This window comes from Aythya marila, assembly GCF_965140915.1.
Source record: "Aythya marila genome assembly, chromosome: 1".
NCBI lineage: Eukaryota > Metazoa > Chordata > Aves > Anseriformes > Anatidae > Aythya > Aythya marila.
The window spans coordinates 76461587-76474665 of NC_139042.1; the positions used below are offsets into that span (position 1 = coordinate 76461587).

At 38.0% G+C, this 13079-nt stretch overlaps 1 protein-coding gene across 3 annotated transcripts in view; it reads left to right on the forward strand.

Moving 5' to 3' along the window:
* WWC3 (WWC family member 3) overlaps positions 1–13079 on the forward strand; it is a 100094-nt gene that overhangs the window by 41797 nt on the left and 45218 nt on the right. For all 3 annotated transcript variants that reach the window (XM_082772486.1, XM_082772484.1, XM_082772485.1), the window contains exons 3-6: positions 1043–1246; positions 4339–4415; positions 6202–6281; positions 11922–12051. In XM_082772486.1, coding sequence (XP_082628612.1) covers positions 1043–1246; positions 4339–4415; positions 6202–6281; positions 11922–12051 — 491 coding nt within the window. The remainder of the gene's footprint in view (positions 1–1042; positions 1247–4338; positions 4416–6201; positions 6282–11921; positions 12052–13079) is intronic.

The following is a 13079-nucleotide window of genomic DNA, read 5'->3' on the forward strand; positions in this document are numbered from 1 at the left end:
ATTAATATTAAACATAACTGGCTTTCATCTCTTGTGAGAAAAAAAGTTTGGAAAAAATGACTAGGTGCTTGCCTCCTGACTGTGCTGCAGGTTCTGCCACTGCTTTGACTACTGACAGTGCATCTGCAGCAACTTCAGTCTTCAGTCATCAGGAGTTAACACTTAAACATGAAACTTTTCATGGACATCCTCACGTAAAACATGTTTGCTAGCTTGAACATCACCACAGAGACAAAAGCAAGAGAACTAATAACATTTTTAGAATTTTATTGTATGTGTATTACAAATGTTTCTGGAACTCTGAAGGGATTGCTGTCAGGTAGTAGCTTTGAAAATAAGCATATATGGGAACAAATTTTGTACTGGAATCCTATTTTAAATTTGTGTCTAAATACAAAGAGTTCTAAACTCTAGAAGGAGAAAGCGTGAAAGTGCTTTTTCTTAAAAACAAAACAACAAAAAAAAACAACAAACAAACAACAAAACAAACCACTAATGTAAATGTTTTTTCTGGATTTGGGATTAAAATGCAAACTTTTCTGTTGAATAACTTTGTTTTTGACTAGGCAGGTATAGTCAGTAACCCTTTCGGGATGTTGAACCTGCAAAGCTATTTGTAATAATGTAAAGTAACATCCCAGCTGCCTTTAGAGTTAGGGGTTAAGCATTAAGTTAACTTCTGCTTCCCAATGTGGTTCTGAGTTTTGAGGTAGTTCTCAGATTTTTCAAGTTGGCTACAAAGGAAGGTTAGAGTAAAAATACTGTTTTCTTTGGGTATGTTCTCTTTTGTAAAGAAAAGAATCAAATTTAAATGCCTTTTACGTTTCAAAGGGTTTTCTTATTCTTCCACTCTACATCCTTCCTTCCTCTTGTCCAGGCTGGAGTGATTTTGAGCACTGTAGTGTTAGGCACACTTGTTTTGTCCAGATTTTTGAACATGTCACTCGTAAGCTGTGATATAGACTTGTAGAACAGACCTTAACAAAATAATTTGTACTTCGTGGGATGGTGTCTTAAAAGATTTTTATGTTTTTCTCCTTAGAGCTCACACAAATTGAGGACCCAAGGGAGCAATGGAGAAGGGAGCAAGAACGCATGCTAAAGGAATATTTAATAGTTGCCCAGGAGGCACTTAATGCCAAGAAAGAGATTTACCAAATCAAGCAGCAGCGTTTTGAACTAGCCCAAGAAGAATATCAACAATTGCACAAAATGTGTGAGGATGACAACCGTTCTTACGCTAGCTGTGAGTATACCAGCCTTTTCTTGATTTATTGTGAATACAAAATGCAGTGTGTGCAAACTGGCTTTACCACCATGTTCTGTTCTGAATGAAAACCCTGAAAGCAGAAATGAGGCACAGTCCTTAGACTCTGCTATTCAAGTACTTTAGTTTCCTGTTAGGCATTCCTGTTGGAGTATGCCTTTTTAACGTCATGCAGGGACATACCTCAACCAGCATCTCTAGCCATCTTGGAGCCAGCCATACTGAAAGCTTCATGAAAGGCAACAAAAGAATGAACGCTGCTGGGCCAGCCACCTACTGGCACTCCTAAATTCATAGTTACTCTTCTCTGGAGACTGGGGAGACAATCAGCTTCGGGGAAGTCTTCTGCAAATCTGTGGTCAGTTTATCAACTTTATAAAGAGTTCAGAACAAAGCTTTGTGGTCAAGAGTACCTCTGATGTGACAAGTTAAAACATCTTGGTGCACTAGGAGAGTTGTCTGATAAAAGTAGGCATTTCAGTAGTGCACCTGAGTCTTGGATGCCAGGCTCTGACCCTAATGCTGGCAGTAGGTGGCAGAACCTTGATGTCTTGCTCTTCTTGTTCCTCAGATGTCTGAGGCAGCTTGTGGTAGTAGATGGAGCACTTCTTCTAAAATCTGAAGTTGCACTGCTGTCATCACTCATGGTTAGTGCAACAGAAAAGGCATCTTCAAGGGGTCAAAACAGTCTAGTTCAAAGGAGAAGTGTATCAGATAGATACACCCACCAGCCACGTGGAAACCTAGTGGAATTTCACTGCACGGGTGGCTTTTCAGTGACTTTGTGTACAGCCATTGTTCAACTGCAGCATTTGCTGGTAAATGCCAAATCCTTGGTAAATATGGGAACCTCCGCTTACCCCTTTCTGAAAAAGTTTAAGAAACCTGACCATGAGGGTTTAAAGCAGGCATCTGGATACAAGTGTTTAGATATTGATACAGTGTTATTTATTAATCCCAGGTAATTCATTTGTATGCATTAAAACTAAGTAAAAGATGGTTTTTAGACCTGAGATGTCCCAGATGGTCTTGACCAGTCTTTACCAAGAGTTCTTTTACTGTTGAACTGAATTATCTCATCAGTTTATTTAGTTTTAAATATATGTATTTCTATGATTTAGTTTCTGACATGACAGGTATGACTGGTCGTATTTCTCCCTTTTATATGGAAGTTTCTTAAGAATTATTAAGAAAATATTTTTTTCTTCTTAAGGCATTTTTTATTAAAAAACAAAATATCATTCAAAGAACTTACTATTAAAAGACTTGGAGTGGGATAAAAAGATTGTGATTTCAGTATTTCAGATTATTAAATCTAACTTTATTGCAATACTGTTCTAGAAGCTTGGGTTTTTTGTTTTTTAAAAATTGACAACATTTCAGTTTGGTATTTTGTTGAATTATTTTGGGTGACTATGCAGGAAGAAGATGCTTTTGAAGAAGGTAATATACTAGAAAAAATATATTTTTTTCATATTTTTATAGCTCTTAGGAAAAAAATTGAAACACCAACAAGATTGACTGAAAATGACTAAGCTGGAATTTATCTGTAGCATGAGTGCAAACGTGTTGACTTATGCTTCTCAGTCTTCTGCTAGTGTTTGTATGTGTCTGTGAAATCGATAACAAGATACTGTAAAAATCATTTAAATAAAACCTTTCACTTGTTTTAAAGTGAAAAGATATTTTAATCTTCTACAGATGCATTAATTTATTTTATATTGCTTTGAGGTCATATGCATCTGTTTAGAGAAAATGGGTGGATTGATGATTCAGCGCATCATGTTGGTTTTTTTTGACCGCAGTCTTTATTTATTTATTTATTTATTTTAATCCCTTTGGGGATTATTCATGCTGTCTACATGAGATTCCCCAAGGCTTCTACATTTGTTTTTCTTAATTCAGCCACTCCCCTGCACTCTGGGATGCTTGCTTCTCCATTTATTGTGCAGAAATCTTTGACTTCTAATTAGATAGCCAAAAGGTGGGCACTCATATTGTGAACGTTCCTGCCTTCACCGTCAGTTGTTTCAATCTGTTGCATTAAAAATGTAAAAGTACACAAATTGTTTTCGTTCTCTTTTCTTGGGGATGCTGCTATTGCCTCAGTACAGTGTGCTCATGAGTGGGAGGCAGTGTGAGCTCAGCGGTCGTGGGTTGGCAGGGAGGTGCCCATGCAGCAGTTTTGTGACTCAGTTGCGATCAGCACTGTTAAAAAAAATTTAAAAATAATCCATAGAAAATCCTGGATTTAAAGAATTAGCCCAGGCATGACTACTCATTTTGGCAAGTTTCTGCACGCTTGACATGACCTTGGTGTTGCGGTATTCTTTTGAGAGTGGAAGGGCTCAGTGAAATGCAGACATGGATATGGGTTTCAAAGCAGCAGCCTTCAGCTCTACAAAAGGATGGTAGGTCTAACAGCACAACCTGATCCACTCGCATACCGGGCATTTTTCAGTGGGCCAGTGCAGCTATGAATGGCTCACTCAGTAAATCACAGATAGTCTTGTCCAGCCTGTTCTCCAGGACCTTTACTTCATCTGTCTAAGGTTTAGCTGGTAATGTCATGGCTTGAAATTGTTGCCTGGCTCTACAGATATGTTGCTGTACGAAGAGCTCTCCTGCCAGAGGTGGAGCTGTGTCTCTGTTCCCCACACCGTTGGTTTAGGAGGCAATGTCTCCCTTTCACTGATGGCATTTTGTCCTGCCAGTAGTTTTGTGACTTTAGTCCCTATTGTAATGGTGTGACAATGTACCAAGAAAACAATTAACAATTGTTAATGTTACACAAATCGTTTGCATAGGTAAATGCTACCATCTTTTAGTGGAAGTTACTGGCTTTTTAGCAACATACAATGCTGCTATAAACAATATATTTATTTTCTGTTCAGGACAAAAAATCAGGCAGGCCAAAGATAATTCTTCCGTTGCACTTTGGCAGGGAGGATTATTCTAAAAACTAATGACTTGTAGTACAAGGAATGGATGCAGTGGTCTAGTAAACACTTCTACATCTTAACAACTATGTTAAGAGAAAATATATAAAATGCTGTTTTCCATCTGTTTAGCATTTTCTGGATTTTCAACTAATACCAAGTATGACCCATATCAGATTAAAGCAGAAATAGCCAGCCGTCGTGACAGAGTGAGTAACCTTTTTTAATTTTGTAAAAATATGAATTAGGCATGGGGAAGGGAGGGGGACTACCTGCTTTTGCTTTTGCTTAACATTTACACTGGGTGTTGCATGCATTTTTGGAAAAAAGTATAAAAAATGCTTTTCTACTCTGACTTATTGTTCCATTAAAGTGAGTCTGTATTTATTGCATTTCAGTGACTTGTAAAGTAATGCTTTTTCCATGTTACAAGCGTCAAGATTTTGTCATGGATGTCAGAGACAAACTCAGCCAGGCTTTCAGAAATTACTTTCTCTGTGCAAACTGCTGCAAGTAGTAAATGCTCTGCAGCCAAATTCTTCCTTGATTGAGTGCAGTTCAAACCCACTGTCTTCATATTTTCCCATTTACCCATTTTCAGTGGGGTTCCATGGATGTCATTGAAGATGATTTAGCTATTTGTTTGGAAGTCTGTTAACAATTCAGTAGACATGCTGGCAAAATAGAAATGTTTTAGCTAATTTTTGACCAGAGCTCTTTGGGGATGGGGTGGGGAAGAAGTGCAAACTTTTTTGTAGTGATAGGTGGTTCTGTAATTAAAATGTTTTATTTCTAATTAAAATAAATAAAAATGACTAGAACCATACTTTTGGTACTGTCTTGTCTGAAGAAAGAATATCTGACTTCTCAAATTTCTCCCATGCTGCAAACAGTTGAACTCCGTGTGTCTGTTTAAAGCAAATTGATACAGTAGTCAACTGTTTTTAAAAAAATAAAAAATAAGGCAGTTATAACATCAAGCTTTAGGACATGTTTTCTAAATTGTACATTTCTCTTTATTAATCAGTAAAATGGAATTTAGTGTGCCAGGTCAGCCTAAAAAAATCAATTAAAAAATACTGATCTTTGCAGGATAGTGTTCCGGTTTTGTTGTAGTGACCACTTTCCACATGAGCGCCTCTGAAAATAAATCCTGTTCACCACCCTTCAAAGGCATTTATTCTATCTGTATATGTTTACTACATGCTGACTAGTGTTTGCTTGTTTTACGTAGCCTACATGTCAGCATATTCTAAACAAGAAAATACGCCTTATTTGTTTAAATAATATTTAAAGAAAACAAACAAGATCTTCACTTATGACTACTTCCCTCTGTTTCTGCATCTTAAAATAAAATGATATCCCAAGTGCGTAGGACAATCTGTTCCACTGAATGCATGTATTTGTTTTCATGATTGCTTCAGGTAATAGAATAAGTAGAATAAAATGTGCAGTGTAAAGTGTTTGTGGATAGTTCTTCAGACAGTGCTTCTCTTTTACTTTCCATTTATGCACACTAGCTGGAGGGGGCAGAAGGCAGGACAATATGAAAATAACCATAGGAAATCAGGCTGCCGTTTCTGGAAGAGAGACCAACTCTGCTGCCAGTGATTTTATTCAACACATTGAATGTGTTTTAATATTATTATTTTTTGACTAAAGAGCTAAGAGGTATTTGTTTGCTGCAAGGGAAGAAGAAAAATTGGGACTGAAACTCGTTAGCTGTTGGCATAATCTATTGGAGGCAGAAGACCATCAGAACAGATGAGGAAATCGATACTCTGAACGTTGTGACCACAGTTTGATTGGGTTGTATTATTTTTCAGAAGGTCTGTTACTTTTGTGCAAATTTTAAAGAAAACAGCAACAGCCCTTAGATTATCACTTCCATTAAACAAACAAACACAACTTAAAATTTTGATTCGGACATAGTTATTTTTTATAATGTAAGTTTCTGTTTCATACTGTTACTTTAAATTATTTTGATATATTCAGCTTTCTAGGCTAAAACGAGAATTGGCACAGATGAAGCAGGAGCTGCAATATAAGGAAAAAGGAGTGGAAACTCTGCAAGAGTAAGTTAAGGGTTTGTGGGAGGATGGTATTTTTTCCTTTCCTTTATTCATCTTGGAATGACTTGCTTAGAAAACTATTGCCAAAAAAAAATTTGAAACCTTCTAATTGCTTTGCTTCAGAGTTTCTGCTGTGATAGTGTTGCAGGTTGAGAACAGTGTGAAACGATGGAAGAAGGATTGGACAAAACTAGTTCAAAAGGTGATTTCATGGATCCATATGCAAAACAATTTTGTAGGCACTGTCTTATAACTCTGGCAGAAAATTTTGTGCAGGTGGAGTCAGATTTATAAAATGTTCTCTGGACATATCCGAAGATATCTCTGTCTGGAGCACAGTGAGAAACACCATGCAGAGGAGTAGCCTTTCTGTGAGCAGTACCTAGGCTTTCTGTCTGGGCAGTGTATTTCTCCTGGGAGGAAGGCTTGAATGCCTCTTTTTCCTTTTACCTTGGTAGTCAGACCTTCCAATTCTGCATGCTGGTGTGTGCATGTGCAGTATGCTCCGTGAGACCCGGGGTTTTGTTGCATGTGTTCAGAATGACTGTATGTAGATGTGACCCCTTGTCTCCTCCCTGGCAGGAGAGGTAACTCAGGGCAATTTGCCACTGCTCCTGGGACAATTAGACAGCCTGCACTCTGTTTCCCTCACACTTACCAGTGGCAAAGGTTGAGAACTGTTGTGGTAACCCTCTCCCTTCCACTCTTCCTGCAGGCCATCAGATGGGAACCGAGTGACTTCCATCTGTGCGCTGCTTAGTCACCTACACACATAGCACATACATGGGAAGCCCAGTGTGATAGGGAGAGAGGTTGCCAGGCCATGGAAAAGATGGCAGGTAAACACATGTTGCTGTGGCTTCCAGATCTGTTCAACAAGCTGAGAGGCCAGGCTGAGTATGTTGAACAACTCTTGGATTTGCTTTGGACGTGTGGCCGTATATTTAGAAATCTTGGCCATTTGTGCTGTTTCAGCATGCATGTGAACGAACTGCCTAATGCAGGCACTTCTTGAAAATGTTGGAACCATTGCATGTCTAATGCATTTTGCAGTGTAAGTACACTATCTGTGGAAATAGTTTGAAGCTGTGGATTTATTGTGTTGGTGCTACAAAGCATGGGCACGCACTTTCACTTCAGAAATCCTGGCAAAGCTCCGGAGGTCCCGGAGCAATTAGGTTCCTGATTTTCCAGCTTAGACTGCATTAATCAAACATGGTATTTTGTTAATAAAACTATATAAAGGGAAGTACTCAGGTTTTACATTTAAAGGAGAAGGAATAGCCTATGCATTTCATGTTTTCTAATCTTACGAGGTTCTTTTGTTTTGTAATGCATTTTAAAAGCTTCAGAGAAAAAAAGTTTGACCAAAATCCTTCATTGGCAGATATAATATAATCATTCTCTGATAAATGTAGTTTATTGACTACAAAAAGCATTTACACTTAGTTGCAGGGGAGTTGTTAATATATGATATTAACTGCAAATTTGTAAAGCAAAGCCTTCTGTATATTGAAACAGCAAATATTCTAAGTATGGTCAACATTTCAGGATAGTAACATAATTAAGTGGTAACAGAACAAAAAAAAATCATCTTAAGATTCTTAGTCATATTTTCTTTATTTCAGTAAGAATTGCCTTGCCTGTTCTACTTTATTTTCCTCCACGTGGTTACTGTTTTTTTTTTAAAGGGCGTAGGTTCAGTTTTTTATAAAAGGACAAACCACTTGAGGGAGATGAAAGTATTTGAAGGCCAATTGAAATTGAAGATTGTTTTAATTAATATAATTAATCTAAGACTGTCCAGCAAAGCAGTGCAACTTTTTGAAAAATAAAGTCTGCAAATGATTATGAGTGCAAGTGTTCCTTTGATTTTAGCCCAAGCTAAGTTGCCTGGAATACAGGACGGGGGTACAGGAGAGACTCTCAAGAGAGGAATTGTTTTAAATCGAGCTGCGTTCATCACATCGGTCAGTGGTAAATGTAATCAGCTGGTTTAAATGTTCAGGGATGACAGCTCAGTGCTTCAGAGCCTCTCATTGCTGCAGTCGCTCTCTGTGGGTGTACAGGGTGGCAGACATTGTTCGCTGCAGCCGGTGATAGCGTTTGGCTGGGTGTTAGCCTGTATTGCAGTGAACTGCAGTTGGTGCTTGTGCCCTGCTGAGTTCTGCTCTCTGCAGTGACTTCTGGACTTTTTTTATTTTTAAAGTAATTAATTGGTTGCCTTTCTGGTAAGGTACGTGCTTTCTTTTGAATATTTTGCTTCTACTAGGAAGTGAGCCAATTTGGAGAGTACTCATGCTGTCTAACAACTGAAGAGAGAAGCTCTTCTGGCCTCCTTGTGTAGGCAGTGGAGAGGCAGACTGCGTCGGTGGTCGGTCCATGCCAAAAATCTGACTGTGCTCTGGGTTGTCCCTGGGCCTTCACTCCCCCAGCTCTCTTGCTCTCTTACTTGTCTGGGGAAGAGTCTCTCCAGTCAAGTACTGAAACTAAAGTATTTTGCTGCTTGTATATTCAAAAACAAAACAAGTGCATTGTCTGAAAAGAAACTCGCTGTTCCTTCTCTAAATTAAAAGGTTTTTTTGTTTGTTTGTTTGTTTGTTTTTTTTAAAGATTCTTGCATTTCAGGCATTTCCCTCTTTTGTTACCTTTTCTAAATTTTTGGTCTGCCTAATTTTTGTTCCTTCTTGTGCTAGGTCAAATCTTCAAGTAACTGCCAAACTGAGACTGGCATACATCCTGGTCAGCTGTTTAAAAAGCCATGTTCTTCATTTTATTTTAAGAACATGCCAAGAACAATATTGGGAGTTGTCACACTTCAGGCTTTACATCTGGCCGAACGTTTGCCTTGAACCTCTGGACAGAATAGCGTGGGAGCAGGGACCAGAACTTGCACAGCCCCGTGTTTGGCCGCTGCTGGGCCCAGCCCTTGGAGAAGAAGAGCCCCATTTTTTGCTGGGGGTGGTTAGGGTGCTCGGTGTTCCTACTGCTTCTTGGTGCTCTTAGATTCTGATGCCCTTGGTTAAATGCAAATCCTCTGCATTGAAATTTTCCACATACATTATCTGCCTTGGACTAGGTTGTCATCTTTTCATTTTAATTTTAGTAAAATTGCCTAGCCATTTCTGAGAATTTAAAAAAAAAAAAAAGTAGAGGAAAAAATGAGTTTTGTGGGGGTGAGAGGGGATTGCAGGTTTTTAGTCTCTCGGCAGCTCCAATACAATCAGAATTTCAAATTTTGTAGTGTGCAGCATTTTGTTAGGTCTATATTTTCACCAGTTTCATCCAAATTCGGCAGTATTGTCGTAAGCCTTTGAACATTATGGTCTGCTTTTGCCCACTGCAGGCTTTCTGGAGGTATTTCAAGCCTGCTGGGATCCCACCCTGCATGAAAGCCTTCCCTGCTCCTTGGTCCCCAGGGGTGTCTTTGCCCTGAGGCACAGCTAGTCCTGTCGAGGCCCAAGGCTAGGGGTTTAAAAATGAGCCTTACCTGGAACAAATCCCTTCACCTGACCTGGCAGGGACTGGGAACGAGGAGCAGCTCCTTCTCTCCTGTGTTTTCAGTGACCCTGTTGCATGTCGGCAGGAATTTTGGAGGAAGAAGGCGTTTAGCAGGAAAGGAAATGAAAACCTGTCCAGTTGGCCGTGAGAGCACAGGGACCGCTCAGAGAAGTGAGGAGAGTTGGGGAATTAGGGCTGACTAAACAGTTTATAGCTGCAGATTAGTTCAGAGGATATAAGACCTGACAAAAGCTTTAAAATTAGGCTTTAACTCAACTACAGACCTATGCTTTGGGGGGGGAGTCTTAGGTATTTGAAAGACGTGGTGGAAAATAGAGGAACACAGAGACTGCCATGTAGGACCAAAGCTATTCCGAGTGTGTTAATAGCCTACATATCCTGGCAACATCTTCCTCAGAAAATGTGTATTTCAGTCATGGGTTGAGTATTACTTGAATGTTCTTCCTGTTCGTATAAAGGGGTAATCTGTTTTTGCATCACACTGTTTTCCATTAATAAATGGAAGATTCCTGTCAACATGGTGGCTTTCAAAACTAGAGATTTATGAAAGGAATTAAAAACTAACAGACAATGAATAAGCAGTAGTTTTGTAAGATACTTAAGCCGGTTTGGATTGACAGCAGTACTGATTTAAGTTCAGATATTTCTGGCAGTAGAATATTATCTGATTCTTTACTTAAACAAATACCAGTTCATAAGTTGGGCTCCAAAGTGACGTCCAGGAACATGAATTTGTGGCTAACTGGACAAAAATCTGGTTGAAATTAAATAATTTCCTTTTCCTGTAATACCACCTTGTACCTGGCAAACAGTATAATGAACGGTTGTGTAGGAGGCATTTTCTGGTCTAATATTTGGGTGGAATCTATGTTCTTAAAATTAATCTAACTGTCAGATAAAACCACGTTATCATTTTCATGAAACTTTTAGTGAATTGGATTAGTTGTTTTATCTAATCTTTTCTGGATTTTAACTGGAAATGAGTGAAGAGTCAAGTAACCATCTGAAAAAAAAATAAATAAAACTTTAATCCAAACTTTAGGTTCTTTCTGGTTTTTGAAACAAAATAAAAGCTTACATATTTTTGTATGCAACATGAGGAGAATTGTGCTTAAGCGGAAAGCTGAGGTTCAGACTTACTTTGCATTTTGACAAAATCAGGAGTTGTCAGAAGAAAACAAACAAACCCAAACTGTAGAAACCCAATCTGCACTTCCTCCTGAAAGTTGTGAGCTGCACAATAAAACCACTGGAGTTTTGTTCAAGCCTTTTGTTTTTTCTTATTATAATTTTAATATTTTGATTTTAACACAAGTGGCTATAAGTGGATTTTTAGTGTTTTTGTTTCTCTGGCAGAACGTAGTGAGGAGGGTAACAAAATTTTTGAATAGTTTAAGCTGTGAATGCACTTGCACTCACATTTGCACTCGCATTATCATTTTGGTGTTCTATGGAATCCAAAGGAAGAACTATGGGTAGTTCACATTGCATTTAAAATCTTCTGGGATGGTCCCTGTGTGCCTTCTCGTACCCCAGTGCAGGGAGATGATACTGTCTAGGAAAGGTATTTAAAGATTCAAATGATGGCAGGAAAGTATTTATAATACAGTTTTCAGAATTTAAAATTTATTTTAAAAATACCAAAAGCAAACAAACAAACAAACAAAAAAACACTCATCAAAAACCAGCACCCAACAAACAGAATGCCTTCATTGTAAACTTCTAAAACAAGATCAGACAATGTCCTGGAAGAGGTGTTGCAATGTGTAGTGACGCATCAGAAATGTGATGGCTAGGCTGCTAATGTCTTATTACTTTATAGGTTAGTTTTAGGTTGATTTTACTTTTGTTGCATAAAGTAAACCACAGACATTGCTTTTGTGAGTAAACTCTGTAGTAGGGGACATTAAAGACGTGGAATTTGTTGGTTCGGCAGAACAGGGGTTCTGCATTGTTTTACCTTTTGAATGTACTGGATGCTGAACGGTGTTCTGATTCCCTGTAGAGTGTCATTTTATTCCTGGAAATAAAGTGGTACGTGAATAAACAAGAAGTTTTACAGCATTTATGGTATTTCTTATTGTGTAAAAACTATTGAACCTGTCTTCATCTTTTCAACAGGATTGATCGTAAGATGTCAAGTGCTCATACAAATTATAGACTGGATGAAGCACAGGCTATAATGAGCGAACTTCGAACCATAAAGAAAGCTATATGCACAGGTGAAAAAGAGAGGCAGGAACTTATGCAGGTAAAAAAATAAAATACATATATATATGTATATATATATATATACACATTATATATATATATAAAAAATACTGAACAAATAGCTGCTCAAATGTACAACCTATCTTCATTTTGTTGTTTGTGATTGCATTGGGATTACCAGGTTTAAATAAGCAAGGGGGAGGGGAATAATCTGATTTTTCTGTTCGATAATTGCCTGTAGCAGATATTTCATAAGAAGTAGTCATTATCTATACTGTGAACATGAGACTTCATGTGACTATTTCATATTTTTTGTCTTAGATAAAGTACTACCCTTACATTTGGATCAGTGTTTTTATTTAATTTAGCTTCCCATTGCTGCTAACTATATCAAACACTCCTATGGAATAGTTATCCTGCATTTAAAAAACAAACAAACAAACAAAAACCAAACACAACCAAACAAAATATATTTAACTGTATTGTTTTTTCATTTTGTTTAATGTCCCCTTGTGTTCTGCATAATGAGTGAAGACTGAGAATTCTTTTGCTAAAATGTTTATTATCTCTTTTATAATGTTTTTCCTTTTATAAGCATCTCACAAAATTGGATGTTACTATACTACAGTTTGGCAGTTCTCTCTTTTTTTCCCAGTTGCTCCTCCTATACAAGTAGGACATCAAGACACAGATTACTTTCAAGTGTCCTCACAAAATCCTCAAAGCATGTGATCAAATATAGTGTATACATACACCATCCTGCAACCTTTAAATCATTTTTTAAAATCCAAGCACTAGGATTAAGGGGAGATGTATGCCCAGGTAGTGATACAGCTTTTGAATGGATTTTGTATCCTGCTCTGAGTTCTCACCTGCTGTGTATGCATTATCAATGTGACAGGAGCTTGACTTAAGAGCCATGATCCTTTGCTACTGCAGGAACTTTGGTGTATACTTGTTGAAATATGCTCTGGGTACAGAAGGATGGCAAGAACCATTCTCTTCACCTAGTCTTGAAACTGCTTTATGGAAAAAACACATTTTCATTACCTAAGTCTTTGAGACTGC